Below are 19811 nucleotides of genomic sequence, written 5' to 3'. Positions count from 1 at the left end.
CATCTCTATAATATTTACTAATTTTGTATTTGATAATGTTCCGTTCATTCTTAATGTATCTATCTACCTATCCCTCCTCTCTACCTCTCTCTCAATCTCTTCTATTGCTCTCTTTTTCTTCCTTTCTCTTTTGCTAGTTCCTCTTTTTTCTATTTTCTTCTCAAAGTGTTCCTCATATTTTACCCATTTTGTTGAAACGGGCGCAGTCAGGTCGAAAACTCTCCATTCATGTAATTGCACATTCCATTAAATTGTTGCGCTTGAAGCCTTTTGTTTATCGGCAATATTGCTCGCTTGCAATTATGTCGTAAAATTCCAAAGAGGCAGATGTACAGTGAACAATTCCACATACAAACACCGACACAAAACAAACTTATATCATGCCAATGTTTCAAAATGTGGTCAACGCTCAATTTTGAAATATAATGCCGACTAGAGATTGTTTTAAAGTAAATTCGTTTAACTTTGTGGGTCAAATATTGGTGGCATCGGATTTGCATTCGAATTGCAAAAAATACGCGGGTCAATCGAAAAACATTTTAATTAAACGTATAAAGAATTTAAATGTCTCGATGCATGTTCTTATCGTTAAAATTATCGAACCACTTCTAGTTTCGAAGGAAAATAAACTAATTTCGAAACTGGGATAGTGAGATGGAATCGATTGAAATATGAACGTTTGCATGCAAAAAGGACGAAACTAATCCACACACACACACCCTGTCTACCAATTTAGATAGATAAAAAAGGGAGCGTACAATATAAACAACGTGATATATCGATTGTGTGGCATAATTTCGAATTGGAATTTATTCAAAATTTCAATTGGTTCTATTGATCGATAGCGGTCGTCATCAAAATTTAAATAGAAAACAGTGCCAATCCGAAAAGTGTTTTGGAAAATACATGGACCGAAAGGAAAAAAGGATAAAGGTGAGATTTACAAAGTAGTCTGAATCACTTTCGCCCTCTCACTCGAGAAAAAGGTTCATTTTTATATAAAAAAATATCATGATTTACAGCGGTAACATACGGAGAAAGACATACAGTCAATTGCATTCTGTGATTTATTTAAAAAGATTAGAAATCACATAAAAACGCAGATAGACATGCACATCTCATTCTCGACACTCGCTCGATTCAATTTCAACGAACAAGTTCAACAGACATTTTTGTTTGGTCGCGAACTGTTCTTCTTCATCATCATCATCTTCACTCTTTTCTCTTCATATTGTTTTGAAAACAATTGTCTCTGTGCGGCATCGTATTCGCTTATGGCATTCAATTGTAAATGATACCAGTTTCATATGATTTTGCACAATCTTTGTTCAATGAGATATACCGACAATTCTCCGATTTACTCACAAACAGAGAAGCGAGAAATGAGCCACTCAGTATCGCGCGTTTGCGAGTTCTACGATATAGTACTCATTGCTCAAATGTTTTGTATGTTCAGAACTTTATCCCACAAATACGATGGCGATTGAACGAATGAAACCGACGGAAAGATATAGTGAATGAGTGAGAGATACAATACTTCAGCACATTATACGTACGCATGCTATAGAGCACATCCATATCCAAGCTATTTAGCTCTCTTGCCACCAACAACACCAACGACAACGACGATGACGACTACACAATCCATCACTTGAACGCACGTTTTGGCTGCCAGTTTTCTGTAAACAGTTGATTCGATCAGTTGGCATCTGACTTTGCCGTTGCGATATACCCACACACATATATTCAATTTCGTTACGAACATTTTTTTTCGTCGGTTCGGTGTTTCATGCCGCGTATTTTCAATATAATTCAGCGACGAACCTCGTTAGCATTAATTGAAGCAAAACCAAGAAACATAAACGAAGAAAAATCAACGTAATTAAATCCTCATTTAAATATTTCTGTTGATTTTTTTTCGATTCGGTCATTGGTTTTTGTGTGGTTGAAAAAAAGCCGCCTTTTTTTCTCTAATGGTAAAAAGAGTCGTGGCGCGAGAAAATCGTGAAAATTTCAAAACAAACACAAAGAGTGTCAAATCAAAAGAGAAATTATCAATAAGAAAAAAAGGGCAATTTTCGCACGCAAATTGCACGACGAATCACCAAACTAATAGACTTTATTATAGAAAATAGATTTTAAAAACGATAGACATTTTACAGCCTACGTATAATTGTTAAGTGCGTATGTAACTCAATTATTGTTTTTCGGTTGATTGTTGATCAAACCGCGCGCCAATTCGGCACTCTGTTATTTTGTGTGTGTATTTTTTATTGCTGTTGGTGCTTTCGGTATAACCAAATACTCCATTCATGTGACAACAACCAAAACAAACAAAATAAAAAACACGAATTTCATCTCTACTCCAAAAAGAAAATCATTTTCCATTACGAATCCCCAGGTAAGTTACCTCTCATACAGCTTATTATATCGATACAAATATTGTGCTGTAATTACTCTTTGACCGACACATTTTGTTTACCATTTTAAATTGTTTTTCTTCAACTCGAACGGTGTCTAATGTGAAAGGTATCAAAAGAAGTGGACATTTTGATAACATTTCACCAGATAATTTTTTTTTGTCGACCGAACCAAACAGTTCCGTTGCCAATTGCGTTTTTATTTGGAATTTATTTGGATTTTAACCCTCTTTCTATGTATCAATTAAAATTTCCATTTTTGATGCAATAAAAAGGCTTGCGCTTGGATCTCTTGCAAATGAACCTGGGGGCTTAGTGTCAATGTACTCTTAGCTTCTTTATTCACATTTTGTGAGATGAAAGAATGAATTCGGTATAATTTTATTGCGACACATGCAATTTCTTCGAATCACTGCACTTCTATCAGTGCATGATAGTATCACACATTTTTGCACTCAAAATCGAGCGTTTTCTAATTGGTCGGGGCAAAATTGTTTTCCGTAGAATGTGTGCATACACAATAATCGATTGTTAGCCCTTTTGAATGCGCACGTGCACATGCACAAATTGCATCCATTAACTATTATCTTATCATTTCAATGAAAATATTTGAATTATTATTAAATTACAGTACACAATATGGAATGTGTGATTGAATCTTTTGAAAGTAGTCGGCTACGTTTTGATACAATTAATAAAAATAAAATGGGATCTCGTTAAAGTGATTTAATGGAACAATTTCATCTCATTTGAAAATGAGCAAAGTGGAACAGGGAATAGCGAAAATTATGTTATTGGCACATAATTGCCGTTTTTAGCGATAAAAAATTATGCGCATCTATGAGAATGGGGAAAACAACTTTAGTACACATTAAATATCAAACGGTTGATACACTTATTCTGCAACGCATAAAGATACATATCAAACGCAAATTGGACACTTTCATCTTTTTTGTTTAGTGATTTGAAATGGATGGACACTTTTCAAAATGTCCGAGTTTTAAAGTGGGACGGACAAACGGACAAAATTTGTTTACTGTAGCGCAACTAGATCAGTGTCCTAGCTAACTTTTCAGAGCACCTTTGAAAAACCACACCTCCAAAATTGTTACAAAATCGAAATTCTATTTCGAATATTTCGTCTTAACCTTCCGGGAGATACAGAGTAATTTTTTGAAAATTTGTGATGTGAAATAATATTTAAAAAACAAGGTCTTTTTTACATATCCAGCGATGGAAGAATGTTTTAACGGATATCTTTAACCAGTTCTATATTGTATGATCTTCTCTCTTTCACTATCATCAACAATATCTCAAATCGAGCGCTTCACAATCACAAGAGCAATTACATCGTCGACTTATAAAAACATTTCACGGATCACGTGTGAAATGTTTTTTTCAAATAAACTTTGCATGTTTAACACAGATGTGGTGCATTACTGCTGTGCAGAGCAGCGAAACAAACAACTACGCGCACCGACTACGTGCTTCAATGTGCAATCAATGGCACATTTTTGTTCCAATGAGTGCATATTGGTGCACGTTTTCGGCGCGCGTAGTTGTTTGTTTCGCTGCTCTGCGACTGTGTTTTCAATTACTGAATTCAACGATGCTGCTGTTTTGTCGAACGTCATCTATAATTGCGGGATAAATTCAGATCGAGTTTTCATACGAGTTAAATAGAAACCAATCGGACCTTATGAATTTTCAAAGCCATCACTTTTCCACCACCTTATTCTAGAAGTAAAATTGCAACAAAAATGGTATTGCTCTTTTCTAGTTCAAGTTGCAATCAGAGTATCTTGATTTGCTGCTGCTCAGCATATAGCTGAGAGCTGAGAAATGCTGAGCTCGTGCGGCTAACGCATACGAAACGGATGCACGATACATATTCCCCTTTAGCTTCGTATGTGCTGCCGTTGACGCTATTGCCGGTACAATACCAGCGAACAGACGAAGTGAAAGGGGAATATGTATCGTGCATCCGTTTCGTATGCGTTAGACGTACACTTTCAGAATATATGAAAGACTGAGAGCAAAAACAGCACGTCGCATCTCATCTCTTGCTTTCACTTACGTAAGCAAAATAACGAGGGATGCGACGTGATGTTTTTCTCATATGTCGGTCGCAACACAATTTCAAACTCAACTGGTTACTAAGTTTTGAGTTTTGAATTGAACGTCCAATCAACTGTTTATAACCGTTTAAACGGGGAGAATGCATGTGTGCGTGTCATCTGTTTCGTATGCGTTGGCCGCACGAGTTCAGCATTTCTCAGCTCTCAGCAATATGCTGAGCAGCAGCAAATCACGATGCTCTGGTTGCAATTTGTTTCTTAATTAATTTAAAGTAGTATTTGTTTCTCCAATGACTCCGCACATAAACATGTGAAATAATGGTAGATAATATCGCTGTTATAAAGTACAAATAAAATGTGTCAGTTTAAAGTAATTTGCGATTAATTGGCAAGAATTTGATGCATCTCTGACACAATGTTTGTTATGATTTTAACAAAGTTCGTGTGCCGCAGGCACAAAACATATAAACTTATAAATTTTAACACATACTCGCAATCAAAATGTCAGAAGTTCTTTTGGTAGAGCCTTATCAAAAGCTCTGATTGTCGAACTTGAAACAATGTTCGACTTTTTCCATTGTCTGCTACACAATAGCTGTTATCAATTGCATTTGCAAAGTTTCAATAGATAAATTCAAGAGAAAATCAATAACATTACATGCCTCAAGTGTACACTTCAACAAGCCAAATTTAAAATCGCATTTCGAATATATTCGAAGCCACATTTTCAATGGAAATCACTGAAATTTACTACCATCTTAAACACTTAACACTGCGTAAGCAATTTTCTTTCCGAATTTCGTTTGACGGAGAAAAAAAATTATGTTTCGATAAATTTAAATGCACAAAAAAAGAGAGATTTTTAGGCGCGAAAAGTGTGCATTGAGCGGCAACCCAATAACATGCATCATTAATTCCATCAAAGCGACAGAAGAGACAGCTTCCAGTCATGCATGACGGTGTATAAATCGCATTTTTTCGTGATCAATAAATACTTTGAAGAAGGGCACAACTGTTGTAAATACACTCACAATAAGATCGAGAGAAAGACACTGTTATGGAGCCGAAATCAAATCAAATCCAAATTGGTGTCTTCGATTCGATGAAATTGTATGGGTAACTCCGATGAATTGGAAGGCAAAAATATAATCAGGCAATGTTAACGAAGACAAATTGAATGTGCATTTACAACAAATGGAATCCAAGACAATATGAACGATAATGGACGAATAATGAAATACAATCACAAAAATTACGCAATGAGAAAGAGAGTAAAAGAGAGCAGGAGAGGGTGAAAAATACACATTTTCGACATGATAAATAAATAATAGACGAAAAATGCCGTTCATATTTTGTTTTGGTCACCCAAATCCGACCCCAAACAATGTCAAAATATGCTATCGATAGAAAAATGACAACAAATTTGATGTCGCAAAAACATATATCGAATTCAGTGAGAAAAACCGAAAGAAACAAAGAGTGAAGAGAATAAGAGAGAAAGAGAACGTATGACAATGGCAATGACACTGTCAAGCGACAAAATTACTTTATTCATAATAATTTGTTGAAGGACATTTTTTGCGATGTTGAACGATATATTGTTCGAAAGGTGCCACTTTCTTTGAAGAAACCGTCGTCACACTGACATAACGACCCAAAGAACAAAAAATTAACCAGTTAAATTATATTAAAAGAAGCGCGTGTCTGAACAAATATTGATTTAATAACATGGCAAAAAGTATAATTTGTGAATTATTACAACGCAAACAAAGAGGTGGAAAATAGTTTCCCTTATCGTTGGAAGTGTGTCTACTGTCTATCCAATAAAGCTCAACGTGCTATAAATATAATCAAGCGCATATACAATGTTGGGCGGTTGGATTGTGCACCGTTGATGTCAAGCCTTCGAAGAGAGAAAATATCACCTTCTCTTCGCCCGCTGTGTCGGAATCGAAATTGGATTGAATGACAAGCCTTCACTCACAATGCTAATTAAATAGTAATAAACGTTGAAAATGTTATGTGCAACTGTTATTGTAACACAAAAGAAACACAAAGTATTTCACCTTTATGAATTTAACTTTTTCGCATCAGACATGATCTAATCCGAATCATTTTCACCGCTGAAAAATGATCACATATAATTTGTTTAGTTTGAATTGTGTTGAATGATTGCGAGAAAAATGAGTGGGCGATTTTTACGAGGTATTGAGTCCGAGATCTCTTTTGTATTGTTTAGTTTAATGAAGAATGTTGGGAATTTCAAAATGTTTGAATTTTTTACCGACGGCGTCAGCTTTAATTGCACTTTTTTCATTAGAAAATACGAAGAAACCATTCCAAAGTCGCTGCATTTTGTTGAAACATTTTGCAGTATGTACAAATCTGTTCAGAATATAAGTGATGATGGTACTTTTAGCACCACAATAGTACCCACAGTAGTGGAAAAAGGTGAATTCCATCTCTATTCCCTCCTTCTCTGTGCGAAAAATTCGCGTTTAATTTATCAAATATGAAAAAATCCAAAAATGTGAAAAATAATTCAGTTACTTTAAGAAGTGAACAAAAAAGATTTCAATCAATTTCGCTTGATTGGTCTTAAAATGTCGATTCATGTGCGCCTGAATGGTTTCGGATATTTTACTATTGCAATTTCCATCAATTAAAAATTGATTCGAATGGTTTTCCAATTAGTCGGCACGCATATCGTGTAAAGTGCATTATATCGAAAATTTCACCGATAAAATTGCACTGGAGGTTTTCATCACCTGTTTTTTTTTGTTAAAAATTGGTATGGAGGCGAAAGTGCATACTTAATGGTAAAATGTCCGTGATAATGGTAGCGAATGGCCGTTTGTGTTCAATGTATTTAGCAATTATTTCGATGGCGTGTAATGTGTTGCATTATTGAAAACAATTAATTCGGTGCAATGTTTATGTCATCGACGAAATGGAAAATTCGCCTGACAAGTCACCGACACTATGAAAGCTACTGCTTACTACCTGCTGCTTATATCCCTTCGTGTGAGTTTTTTTTTCGTGCCCCTTTTTCGGTCTGTACGTTCGGTCGGCATGCAATTTATCGAACTCAATAGAGTCTTTTTTTCCATTGTGTCCGAAGTTCGGAATCGCTTTTATCTCGAGAACGTGCTTCACATGTGCATTACACGTGGTTAATTTATATTCCTATACACTAACTCAAATGTAATATTTCGATAACCATGTGTATCTTCAAAGAAAAATATGACTTTTTTTGTGTGATACATGCTCAGTCTAAACTTGGTCTGTACACAGAAACTTGGTTCTGTGTTCGGATCCATTTTTCGGTCATATACAATATACATAGACACCAGCACTTCAGCAGTGTTTGTCTATGGCAAACAGTAATTTGCAAAATTTGGATCGTCAGCAAATGGTATAATCAAATTTACTCATTTTTAATAGACGTGCAAATTGTTTAGTTTTAAAAGTGCGAAAACTAAGTTAGATTTTACATCGTGATGAAACGAAGAATGAACAGAAGTGCAATCTGGTCATTAAGCGATGAGATAAATCACAATTTATGCGAAATTTGTAATTACTGTATTGTGTGTGCAGGAGCCAATCGAGCATAAAATTCATATCACATAATGCGGTTAGTAAATCCTCGATGACAAAACAAGACAATCTGTAATCCGAATAAATCAACTAGAAATCAAGACACACATACACATACGAAGAGAATGACAAAGAACGTGTGTGGGAGTTACTGTGTGCAATCAAGCATCTATGATATGGTCTCGTCACGTGAAATGAGCAGTAAAGACGACAAATATCCACACATTTACAGTCAATAGAGCAATCGCATGTCTCTCTTTAACCATCGCTCTCTTTCTCTTCCTTTCTTTTTCTTTCTCTCTTTCTGATCGATAAAATCAGTACAAAAATCACTTTTCCACCGAAATGAATGTCCATTGCCATATCCACAATGGCCCAATCCCAATGGCCAATGGCATTTTGTTCATTTTGATTTTGTTATTTACAGCTCTTATTATTTACGACGAATTTCTGCAGCAAATGCAAAATTTCGACCATTGTTGATCAAGATAAAACCGAGAATATGGTACGTGCCTTGGAACAATTTGTATGCGGTCTCTTGTTGTTCAATCTTTGAACCCTTTATACATAAATCGTAAACCCATTCATTTCAATTCGGCTAAAATGGAAGTTGTTTTTGATTTCGATTTCAATCAGGTACTTAAATTAAGCTATCAATTCACAATCAGCATGGTTACCATCAAAAAAGCACCATGATAGTGTCCAATGTCCACACTTGAAGCTTTTTTGTGTGAAAATCTGTGTACATATTTGCCTCACTTTTGATCTAGTCACACACACACACAAACACACAAATTCACATGTTACTAATGACCCTTTGAATGTATTTGGTTTGTTGTCAACGACTTGTGTTAAAGGCTACAACATGCAATCGCCTCTGCAAATTCTACGTAATGAAAACGTGTATAATGCTTGTTTTTCTTATGATTTACTTCAGAAAATATTTGCATTTTATGCAATGTTTGGTGAAAATGTAATATTTCAAAGACCACACATTGCCAAATGTTGCCTGCACAAACATATTTGTATCCGAACAAAAAACCATCAAATCAACACAAAATTCAATGTGCAAAAATATTCGATTCTCACTGGTGGGAAAAAAGTTTGAAGCATCTTTTCGTTCGTTTTTATCAATAAACGTCGAGTTTGTTGTTTGTAATTTGGTGGCGAGAGTTTGTTTCTTTTTTCACTTAAAACACAGATATTCAGACACAAACCGACACAAACACACTCGATTCTATTCAATTAAATTACGGATTAGCCAAAAACCAAAGTGAATTTTTTTTAAAGACTTTTCAGCTTGAAGCCTGCCACTTGTTCCAATTCCATGAGCATACGAATTTCACAAAACACACGGCGTATGGCGTACACTGTAAAATGATGGCAAAAGGAATGGGATTTTGTGTCTAGTACCATAATGTCAAATGAAAATTACAAAACGCTTTTTATCTTCGATATAAATCTCACACATACGCCGCGTGAACGAGCGAACGAGTGAAAGAGAGAAAATGTGTTTGGCTTTATTTTGGCAAAGCATGTGTTTAAAACATCTTTGCCATTTGAAAAGGAATGTGTCGCATTTGTGTGTTTTTTTCTCACTTTTACTCGACATTTTTTGTACTCTCTGTGGATGCTTTCTTTCAATTACTTCTTACCAGCCGTTTGGTTCTTTCCTCGTGTAGTTTATCTTCCTTTCTCTTCTCTCACTTTTTATCTCTCCCACTCTCTATCTCATTTTCTCTCTTTTACTCTCATTCAGTCTGTGGCTTTTCCGTTTTATTATTCGGCTCTGTATTGTTTCATTCCGATAACTCTCCCTCGCCTCTTTATCCGGCGATACTCTAATGTATCCCCCCACACACATTTGATGGCTAAATTTTTGTGGGGTTGTAAACGCGGATATTCTCATTTATCTCAATAATAATTGTGTGCCGAAAGACGTCGAATTATGGCAAAGATGGAGAAAAATAACGGAAGACATATGAAGTAATGTGTTTACAAAAAGTATATACGTTATGGTCGTTTGTTGTCGGCCCCCGAATAAGTGTGTATTGACGGTTGTTGAGTAGACCGAAAATCTATTCGACACGGGCAAAAGATGATGATAACAACGAAAAGCTTATCGCATATATCAACACAACATTGCCAATGCCATATATCCAAACACAATCGATCCGTACATATCGAATGCGAGCAACGCTCGCGCACCCACTGTCATTCTTACACGGAAATTATCTATTTATCGATATTGATGCGATTGTGAACAATCGTAAATTGTGATTGGTTTTTGTGTAATGTTTTCATTTTTGTTGACATTCTTTCTTTTGATGCGTGTGCATGCGTGTCCTTTGTATGTCTTCTCACTCGAAGTCACTTTCGCTCAATTCAATAAGTCAGCCACAAATCTAACGAATTCACTTTCACTATTATGTATTCGGGGTATGTACACTTAGAAGATTTGAAGTCATTCCGTGCATGGTCATTTTGCAGAAGAATTCGACCTGAATGAATCTCGGTTTTATTTATGTGATGACGTGATTATTATTATGGTTAGCTCAATTCTTAGTCATTCGTTCTCCATGTTGGTCACAAATGCGGTATCAAGTTTTACCGTGGTCACCACACGATGTTTATGTTACTTATGCTTAAGATGTGTAATCTTTGCTTCAATACAAATGAATGGTCATTAAAACGGATGCAATCAATTGACAGACGCACAGCATTTACCATCAAGCTATGTTTTCGGCGTGCTAAGATGCCGAATCGCTTAAATGAACAGAAAAAAGTCAAAGCGGAATACAAACTCACTGACCCAATCATTTTATACGTTCTTTGTTTCCTTTTTCAAATGGAGAAGCGAAACTATTTAAGGAATGACTTTTGTTTGTTTGTGAGAGAGAAAATGTGTGTGTGTATTTAAGAAGGAAAGTGTGGAAAGGCTAGGTCATAGTTTTTGTTATGTTTTTGTGACGCATCATGAGCCGATTATTCATAGCATTTTACTCAATGCGAGACATTTTTACAGACGTGCGACTTCAGCTCATGATGTGAGAGTATGAGATAGTATATAACAACAATATGAGATTAGTAATCCGGAGATTCAGGTGAAAATAAGCGTGCGTGTATGGCTTCTTATTTGTTTGTGAATGAAATGAGTTTTAAGGTATGGTCAGTTCAAGCATACATATTTTTAAGACCAACTAATGAAAAGTGTCATCAATTTCATTAAAAACACACCCAATTGTGTGGTATCCATTACGATGGACATTTGATGCTTAATTTTTAAACCAAATCTTTTAATTCGAATCAATTTCTTGATTTACAGAATCGAATGAATTGTCCCAGTTATATTACTAGATAATACACTGCATTTCGAGCCCACCCACAGTGATTATAGGGCGGTGGAAATGTCATTGTTGCACCATATGATCATATTGAATCAATCTAATCGAATGAGTTGCGATTATATGTGTAGTCCGGAGATTCAAATTCAGGTGAAATCAGGCGTGCGTGTATGGCTTTGTTTGGGTCTTTATTTGTTTGTGCTGAAATGAGTTTGGCTAGCACGAGCATACAAATCGCCATTTTCATCCATCCCGTTGACTCTTTTGCAACCTTTTTTCATCAACATAATAGGGCTTTACGTCCGAAAATCCATAGAAAACATATTTGTGCACGTTATTATTAACACTGACCATCGTGAAATATGCAAACGCTTCACCAAACAAAAGAAACAATTCATATCGCACACACACCCATTCAAATACTAAATATCTTGCGGTAAATTGCTTTTAGTATGTCATATGCATATAATCTAATCGTATTGCATCCATTTACGAAAAAAGAGCAAAAACCGAAATATAGCACAATGACAAAGCTACCGTTTATTTGGGTGATTATTATTATTGAAAATCAATAAAATCACTTTAATGATTATCGTCATTGACGTTGGAGATAAAGAGACATTAAAATGAATGGAAAAAGATGCGCGTGAATGTGAGATTTTGAGAAAGAAGTAGGAATAGGTGCGAGAAAGGAAAGCGACGAATCCAATTAGAAGATTCAGCAATGTGAGCAATTGCTTTCACCAAATATTGATTTCAATAAATAAAATAGCTCGAAACATAGCTACAGTACAAATGTCTGCGACCAATTCTATTTTAATATCGATCAATGTACATTCTAATATGGTAACAATTAGGGTGCATCGTTCGCCTAAATTTATTTATATCATCGATGAGGGTTCTGAAAGAGAAAGCTTTTTTAGCCAATAGAGAAAGCTTTATTCCTGAGGACCTAAAAAAGGCACAGCAATGAAATCCCTACTACCGTGCTAGATGGTGTCGACAAGAGTGGATGGATTTTTAAATTTATTTGAACGACGCCATGTTACTATACTTGTACATTACAACAAGAAACACACAGTCCATGTCCACGCTAGTGAACATAAACGATTTGAACCGTCAATGTGAACTAGATCAAGTATAGAACTTTACATAGGATCATATACGATGAATATGGATTACACAGTCTGTTTCAAAATACCGTCACCAATGTCGACACCATTTGACATCAATATTTTGACAGTAAAAATATGTGTTATTGTTGTTGTCGTTTCATTGCTGTGAAAAAAGGTCATCAATTGACTCTTGCAAACACCTCGTATAGATTTTGCCAGGGACTATTATGTTCAGTCTCCCAAGTAACCAACAATTCTGTAATGCTCTTTCTGCAACATTCTATGCACATTTTATGCACCTTAAACGTACATGTATCATACGTGCACATAATGTGCATATAATGTACCACAAAGAGCATTACGAGTGTTAATTGGATCTTCTTCGATTCTTAACGATCGTTCTTTGTGTAAGGTGCATTGAAACGATTCACATATTGAGTCATCTTCAAAAACGGAGAAATGTTATGTCATTTAAATTCAATGTTTTGGTGCCCCTGATCAGTATGTAAGTTAGACGTAAATTGTTATTCTCGTCCAATCGCTTCCAACGGATTAATTTGGACATGCAATCAATTAAATCTAATAACAAAATCGGCCATGACCAACGCAAAACTTCACACTAAAATTAATATGCTGGAGAAATGGAAGTTGAAATTAATCTACTTTGTATCCAACCTTTTTTAGATTTTTTTTTTTCACTGTTCGTTTTAATGATGGTTTTACTCTAATTTATAACGATATGCAGGCTATTCATTGTTTGAAATGTTAGATTTCTCACCAAACAATGCCTTATTTAAATCGTAACCGAACATGTTTCATTCAATTCGAAATTGTTTGGTAGTTGACGAAAATGTACACAGAAAACATAAGCAGAATAGATAATTGTCAAGAGGAATGTCCGCATTGAAAACAATCTGGAATCTGTGTCATTTTGATTCAAATCACGACCAATTTCAACGGATTCTGGTTTTTTAACATCAACGCGGCGTTGAAAACAGAATCTCCAAAGCGGAATTAAAAAGAATTCCCAAGATTACAACGGGTCTAAAGTGATTTACGAAAAGAGATACATTTCAATTTAGTTTTGATGAATGATAGTAGTAATTTCAACGAGATTTACTCGTTACCTCTTGCCTTTTAATATTTGTGAGGCAAAATTCATTTACAAGCATTCGGTGTACAAGGACGAGTTCATGCATTTACGTTGAAAATAGCCACGTAATTGCATTGATTTCTTTTATTCAACCGACATTTTTCCAATTGAATACATCGAATGAATGAATTAATCTTCATTCGAAAAGTGGAACAAGATCGACCATAGCACCACATTGCAACTGCTGAAATCATTGAAAATCACTGAGAAAGAAGAAGTCATACGAATTATCTTGCTCATTGACAAAACAAAAGCTAATAATGTGCGTTCAAACAAATCAAATTCTCTCTCTCTCTCTCTCTCACACGCCCACTATCTCCGTCCATTGTGTATGGTTAGTGATTTGTAGTCGGTAAGCAAGTAAATAAAAGGATTTTATATTAAGTGAAATTGGAGTTTTGCGTCCTTTTTTCTATGCTCCTTATTGCCATCTGCTCTGTTTCGTTTCCCATTTTGTCTTTCGTACATTTACAGTCGTATGTGCGAGACCATTTGTTGTTGGATTAGCTGCTGTTTGCTTCGAAGTTATTGCAAATAACGACAATAAATATTTAACGATCAACTATTCGATTATTATTAATGACCGTACCAAATTGTAAATTGTCGTTCAATCTGTGCGTGGTCGCGTGTGCATTGCCATTTTGATATGCATCATTCTGTTGGCATTTATTATATCGATTCCACTATTCTCTGCACATAATCGGAAAATAGAGAATTCGAAAACATTACGATTTAATTTTATTGCTTATTAAAGTTCGGACAACGGAGTTGTTGAAAAGTTCGCAAGTTGAATGTATGCAATAAAATGGGAAAGACAGAAGAAGTAAAAAACGTAGGAACGAATGAATAAGGAATGAGTCAACGTTGTCGCCGTTGTCAATAAAAGCGAGGGCCGTTTATAGCGCAATTGAATCATCATTTAATTGGACATTGAAGCGAACAAATGGTCGTTTAATACGAATGAAATATTTTGCATATATTCATTGTAATGAGAAAATTGGCTAAAAAAATCAATGATTTACGGGAAAAAAAGGAAACGAAGGGATCCGCATACGTTACAACCATTTGGGTTGACAAAAGGAAGAGAAGCAGACAAAAAGCGGGGTTAAAGTTATTGACGAGAGTACAAGCAAAGTTCGATAGAAAAAGAAATAGAAAAATGTGAATATTAACTATTTTTTCACACAAAATTTCCCAAAAAATAGATTCAGTCAGTCTTGTTCATTTCAATTGACAATATGATTGTCATTTCAATACAAACGAGACAACAACAGCAGCAACAAAGCTTGATGAATTCCATTCGGAATACCATGAATTCACATGTTGTACAAAAAAGAAGACCATTGAACTTTGCCTTTTGCAAAACGCCAATCATGCACATACAACACAGATTGTATCTGTGCACAGTAGATGTTTTCAATTTTCGCTAATGAAATCGTTTATATTTCAAATTTCAATAAATCAATTTGATATATGAACCTAATTCCCAATGTGTACATTTTTTCTGGCCGCTCTCGCACAACAAAATCATACATATTTGAGAAAATACAATGCTTCGTTCATCTGGCAACTGATTTACACTTGAGCTTGTACGATTTCATCGATCAGTTGTGCGTTTCTCTCCTTCTCTCTTGCTCTAGATATCGCTCACGCTCTCTCTGTGTGTACTGTTGCATTGGACAAAAAACGCGCTCGATTCAGTTTCGCATGGTGCCCATGAGCTCCAACAATGCACGAAAATATAAAAAAAACACAACGAATTCAAAACATATTGATAATGTTTATTTTGTTTCGTCTCAAATGGATTTTATCTGTATTTTTTCAATACGAATCGATTGATCGGCATGACGAGTTATCGAAAACAGAGAAAATAACATTATTTGCCGTGTAGCCATCGCCATCGCCATCGAAAGGTCAAATAGAGCTTTGGCATTTGTTTGTGCGGGCGTTATGAAATTAAGGAAAGGAAGCTAAACAGAGGAAACGATAGAGAGAGAGAAAGAAAGAAAAAGAGATAGCGAATAAGAGTGCAAAACCGCGCATCATAATTTACAACTTGTCGATTAGACTAAGCTCTCTTGCTTCCGATTATTTATATATATGTTGAAAAATTCTTTATCCAAATCGCTTCGATAAATCGGAACCAAATTGAACAAACCATGCAAGAAAAACTAAAGAAAACAACCAGATAATTTTCATCTCAATGTCATGGACTTTGTTTTTCTTTTTTATTACTATTATTAGTCGCATCTATCGATGTGGGATCGCATAGTTTCCGATTATGTTTATTTTTAGAATGTTTTTTGTTGCAATGCCCGGCATTTTTTTGTGTGTTATAACTTAAGTATACGCTGAAAAATTCGCGCGTCTTTCAATCGATTGGTCGACAAGTGAAATAAAAACCCAGACAAACACATCGATATAAAATATTCATAAATCTTTCGAAACATTCGACAGGCAAGCCCCGTTTTTTATATCATCATGCCGTACCGAGTTTTCCATTGAAACGTTCATCGAAACAAATGTTTGCATTGTTTTAGAATATTGCGAGTATCGCATTTTATTATACCCTGAAACGATATATTTTAAGCAACACGACTGGTGGTCCATTTCTGAAAAAAAGTACTCTCTTCCGGTTTTTCTTTCAATCGAAGTAAGTTTGCAAGTGTTTTCTTTTTGTTTCGAACCAATAATATTTAGTCAGCATAATGGTGGACGCTATGGGCAATTTGATGTCGAAAAAAGCAACCAAAAATTGTTCAAATTCTTAACTAGTTTCGAACATGGTAAATCAATGTTGAAAACGAAGGGAAATAATTTTTTTTTGTCGTCAATAAATTGAACTTTAGTCAAGTTGACTTAACTTTGGTTGAAGTGATTTTCTCAATTTCGATTCAATGGCTGGAATTCGAAACTTTATTTCTTGTTTCTCTGTTTAACTTTCAAAACCGAATCAATTCAAATCAATTCAAATCAATTTTTTTGTCATTGGGAAGAAAAAATGTAAATCCCATCAAAATAATCCCGCAATAAAAGTCAACAAAATTGAATGAATTGTAAGATTTCATTTTATTCGAAGAATTTTAATCTTGATGCGCTAAGAAAAATTATTTTCCATGAATAAAAAAGTGTTTGGATGAAAAAATTGCTGCTGCATTATCCTCATCACCGCCATCATCATTGTTCATGTAGCTTAGCTATTCGAATTGATATAGATAAATTCCAGCATTATAAATTATTAAAAGCTGTACGTAGAATCGGTGCTGACCTTCTCATTGTACGCTTTCTTAATCCTTCATAGAGCGTTTATCGTCCATCAAAACAAGCAGAAACATCGTGATGACGATGGCATAAATGCAATAAGAGATGCATCTGACTAAAGCTTAAGCTAGAAATAAAATTTATATTGACGTAAGTGTGTGAGCGAACCATTGCAGTTCGTATGAATAAATCCAATTTATAAAACGGTTACAACGTTTGCTTGTCCAAACGAAACGTTGAGCGAAAAAGAAAAACAAGCAAATCATTCGTCTTGGGCGATTTACTTTTCCCGCGAATGTGACGAAGGAAAAAAAGTGCCACAACAATAACAAAGCACAGCGAAACTTAAATCATGTCAGAGTGCATGCTGCTTTATGTGTGTATCAACAATATTATATTAAACAGTGAATCAACACACTGAAATGTTAAGAATGGCTTAGATTTAATAAATGTCTACTTGTGAGGTCTGTTTGATGGTTCAATTAATTCAAATTATTATTAGCGCTTCGCTCGCATTTTACTGTCGCATACTTTTCACTCGTGTTTCGTCGTTTCCATTCTTACTTCGGTACGATGTACTTTCTTTTCTCTGGTGATTTCAAAACAAAAATGAAACAAAATAACTTTGAAAATGTTCGCGAAAAAAATAGCACCGCATCTCTAATGCACACATTCTTCTAAAACTGTCAGACGATTTCAGTTGAAAACGAAATTTTTAAAACGAAAACCATCTTCCAAATATTCAAGATCGTCAATCAATGCTCCTCCTTTTATTTTTTACTGAAATGGTTACGAAATTCATTTGCAATTTGCTGCAGAAAAAAATAATTTTCATTAATGTTGTTGTTATTTGACGACATTCGTTCGTTTTATTAACTTGAATGACATTCATCATTCAGTCTGATGCGTTAAACGTACAATGCTTGTTTGAATTCTTTCACTACATTTTTGGATTTTTGGCCAAATTTTGCATCACACAGTACTATTTGATTGGAAGGGATTTTTGTGGATGTGATAAACCAAAAGTTAAACAAAATATACTGTCAGTGTTGATAACTTAAAAACATGTTAAATTTCTTATTTTCACAATATCTATTGTAAAACACAAGTGTGGTGGTTTGAACAATAATTGGTTTTTAAAACCACCCATTCTCCTAAATACAACGAAAAATAAAGAACTATTAGTTTGGTCATAGTCAACATTTGTAGCAGTATATAGTAATTGGTACCTTTTCTATAAACCCTTTATCAGTGCGTCTAAGTTTTAATCATTGGATTGATCAGTTGGAGCAACATTGATCATTCTGACGTTGGATGGTATTCCTTCGGCATTTGTGACTCTTCCAAGCCGAACTGTCCAATAAAAACGAAGCGTCGATAGATAAATTCTAGGGGATCGGATCTCGATCAGAAAATAGCGAATTATTCGATATTTTGCGAATTTTATGCGAAATGATTTGTAAGCGATGGGCCAGTAAAGTTGTGATTTAAAAAACAATTCGCAAACAAAACGCTATGAACGTAAGACAATTCGCAAAATTTGTATGTTTTGTATGTATCAAATTGTGAACGCTTGTAAACGAGCCAAGTGAATAGCGGCGACGCACGAAAACGAAATGAGTGAATAGCGACAACGAACGAAAGAAAAAATGTTATCCGTTGCTGCTATTCACTCTCTTCGTTTTCTTGCGTCGCTGCTATTCACTTGGTTCGTTTGCAAGCGTATATTATATAGTTTGATTGTGATAACTTTTTGCGAATAGCTTGCGAATTGTATGCGAATTTTTTGAATTATTTTACTAAAATGACGACTTTATCATACAACTAATAAGTTTTGTCCATTCGCGAATAGATCATTTCCCCTAGGATAAATTATTTCGGCAAAACTCAATGCCGAAAGGCCCATGAATAGTCCAAGCAGACCGCCACAAATCGCCATAAAATCCGATATTGTGTACACTTCTAGTCGTTTTTCGGATGGCTCGTTTTGATCTCGAAAGAAGATGATTAATTTTGACAACTCTTGACTAAAATTGAATACAAGCGCCATTTAGGTTTAACTCAATAATCGTTTTAAATGAGAAACGGATTCATACCCTTCGTCTTCAATTTTAAGGACATTTCTTATGATCGTTCCATTGAATGGCAATCGGTCGACATCTGAACCGTATTCAATAGTTGTGCATGTTGGCATACAATTACATTCTTGATGAACGTGTTTATTACTCCGGGTAGGAATATCAAAAGCAAGCACTCAAAAAAACTTACTCCTAGCGCCACCAACCTATAAGTTGTGTATTGTGAGAGCCAACTTCAGACAGATTGTATATATGTGACAACTATTTTTTGACATTTGTAAAACCGGCAATTAGGTGTTTGTGTTTCAACTATAAACATTAAACCACTGCGTGCTATCAATTGTCAAATTTCATACAAAAACAAAAAAACGTGAAGACCCAAAATTACACAAAATAATAGCGACATCTGCTGAACAAATAGTAGAAACTACAGAAGAATTCAAATATATGTATTCTGTACATGCCCAATTGCCCATTCAGTCTGGTTTCAAACCTATCAAAAACAATACTGTCGCCACTGTTTTGTGTGGGCTGTGTGATAGCATGCTGTGCATTAAACATGCGAAAAGTAATTTTGCTTTTTTTTATTAATCATCATTTTACTGTGACTTTTTTTCTTAATTTTTACATTTTTATATTTTTGATTCATTATTGGTTGTTCTTTGTGCTTTACTTTCATTTTTTCCCTGAAATTTAGAAGTGTGGAATGTGCGAAAAATCGTTCATTCGTTTACAAACTTTGCGGGAACACGTCGAAAATGTTCA

General features: G+C 35.0%; 1 protein-coding gene across 3 annotated transcripts in view; it reads left to right on the top strand.

Moving 5' to 3' along the window:
* The first annotated feature begins 1694 nt into the window (after positions 1–1694).
* LOC116345773 (diuretic hormone receptor-like) overlaps positions 1695–19811 on the top strand; it is a 90375-nt gene continuing 72258 nt past the window's right edge. For all 3 annotated transcript variants that reach the window (XM_031775447.1, XM_031775446.1, XM_031775449.1), the window contains exons 1-2: positions 1695–1827; positions 2163–2401. In XM_031775447.1, coding sequence (XP_031631307.1) covers positions 1790–1827; positions 2163–2401 — 277 coding nt within the window. In that variant the 5' untranslated portion in view covers positions 1695–1789. The remainder of the gene's footprint in view (positions 1828–2162; positions 2402–19811) is intronic.

The sequence above is a fragment of the Contarinia nasturtii genome, unplaced genomic scaffold (assembly GCF_009176525.2).
Source record: "Contarinia nasturtii isolate CC-2019 unplaced genomic scaffold, AAFC_CNas_1.1 Cnas_scaffold_1371, whole genome shotgun sequence".
NCBI classification, from domain to species: domain Eukaryota; kingdom Metazoa; phylum Arthropoda; class Insecta; order Diptera; family Cecidomyiidae; genus Contarinia; species Contarinia nasturtii.
Note: the sequence above shows the minus strand (reverse complement) of the source record. Positions and strands in the feature narration are given on the sequence as shown.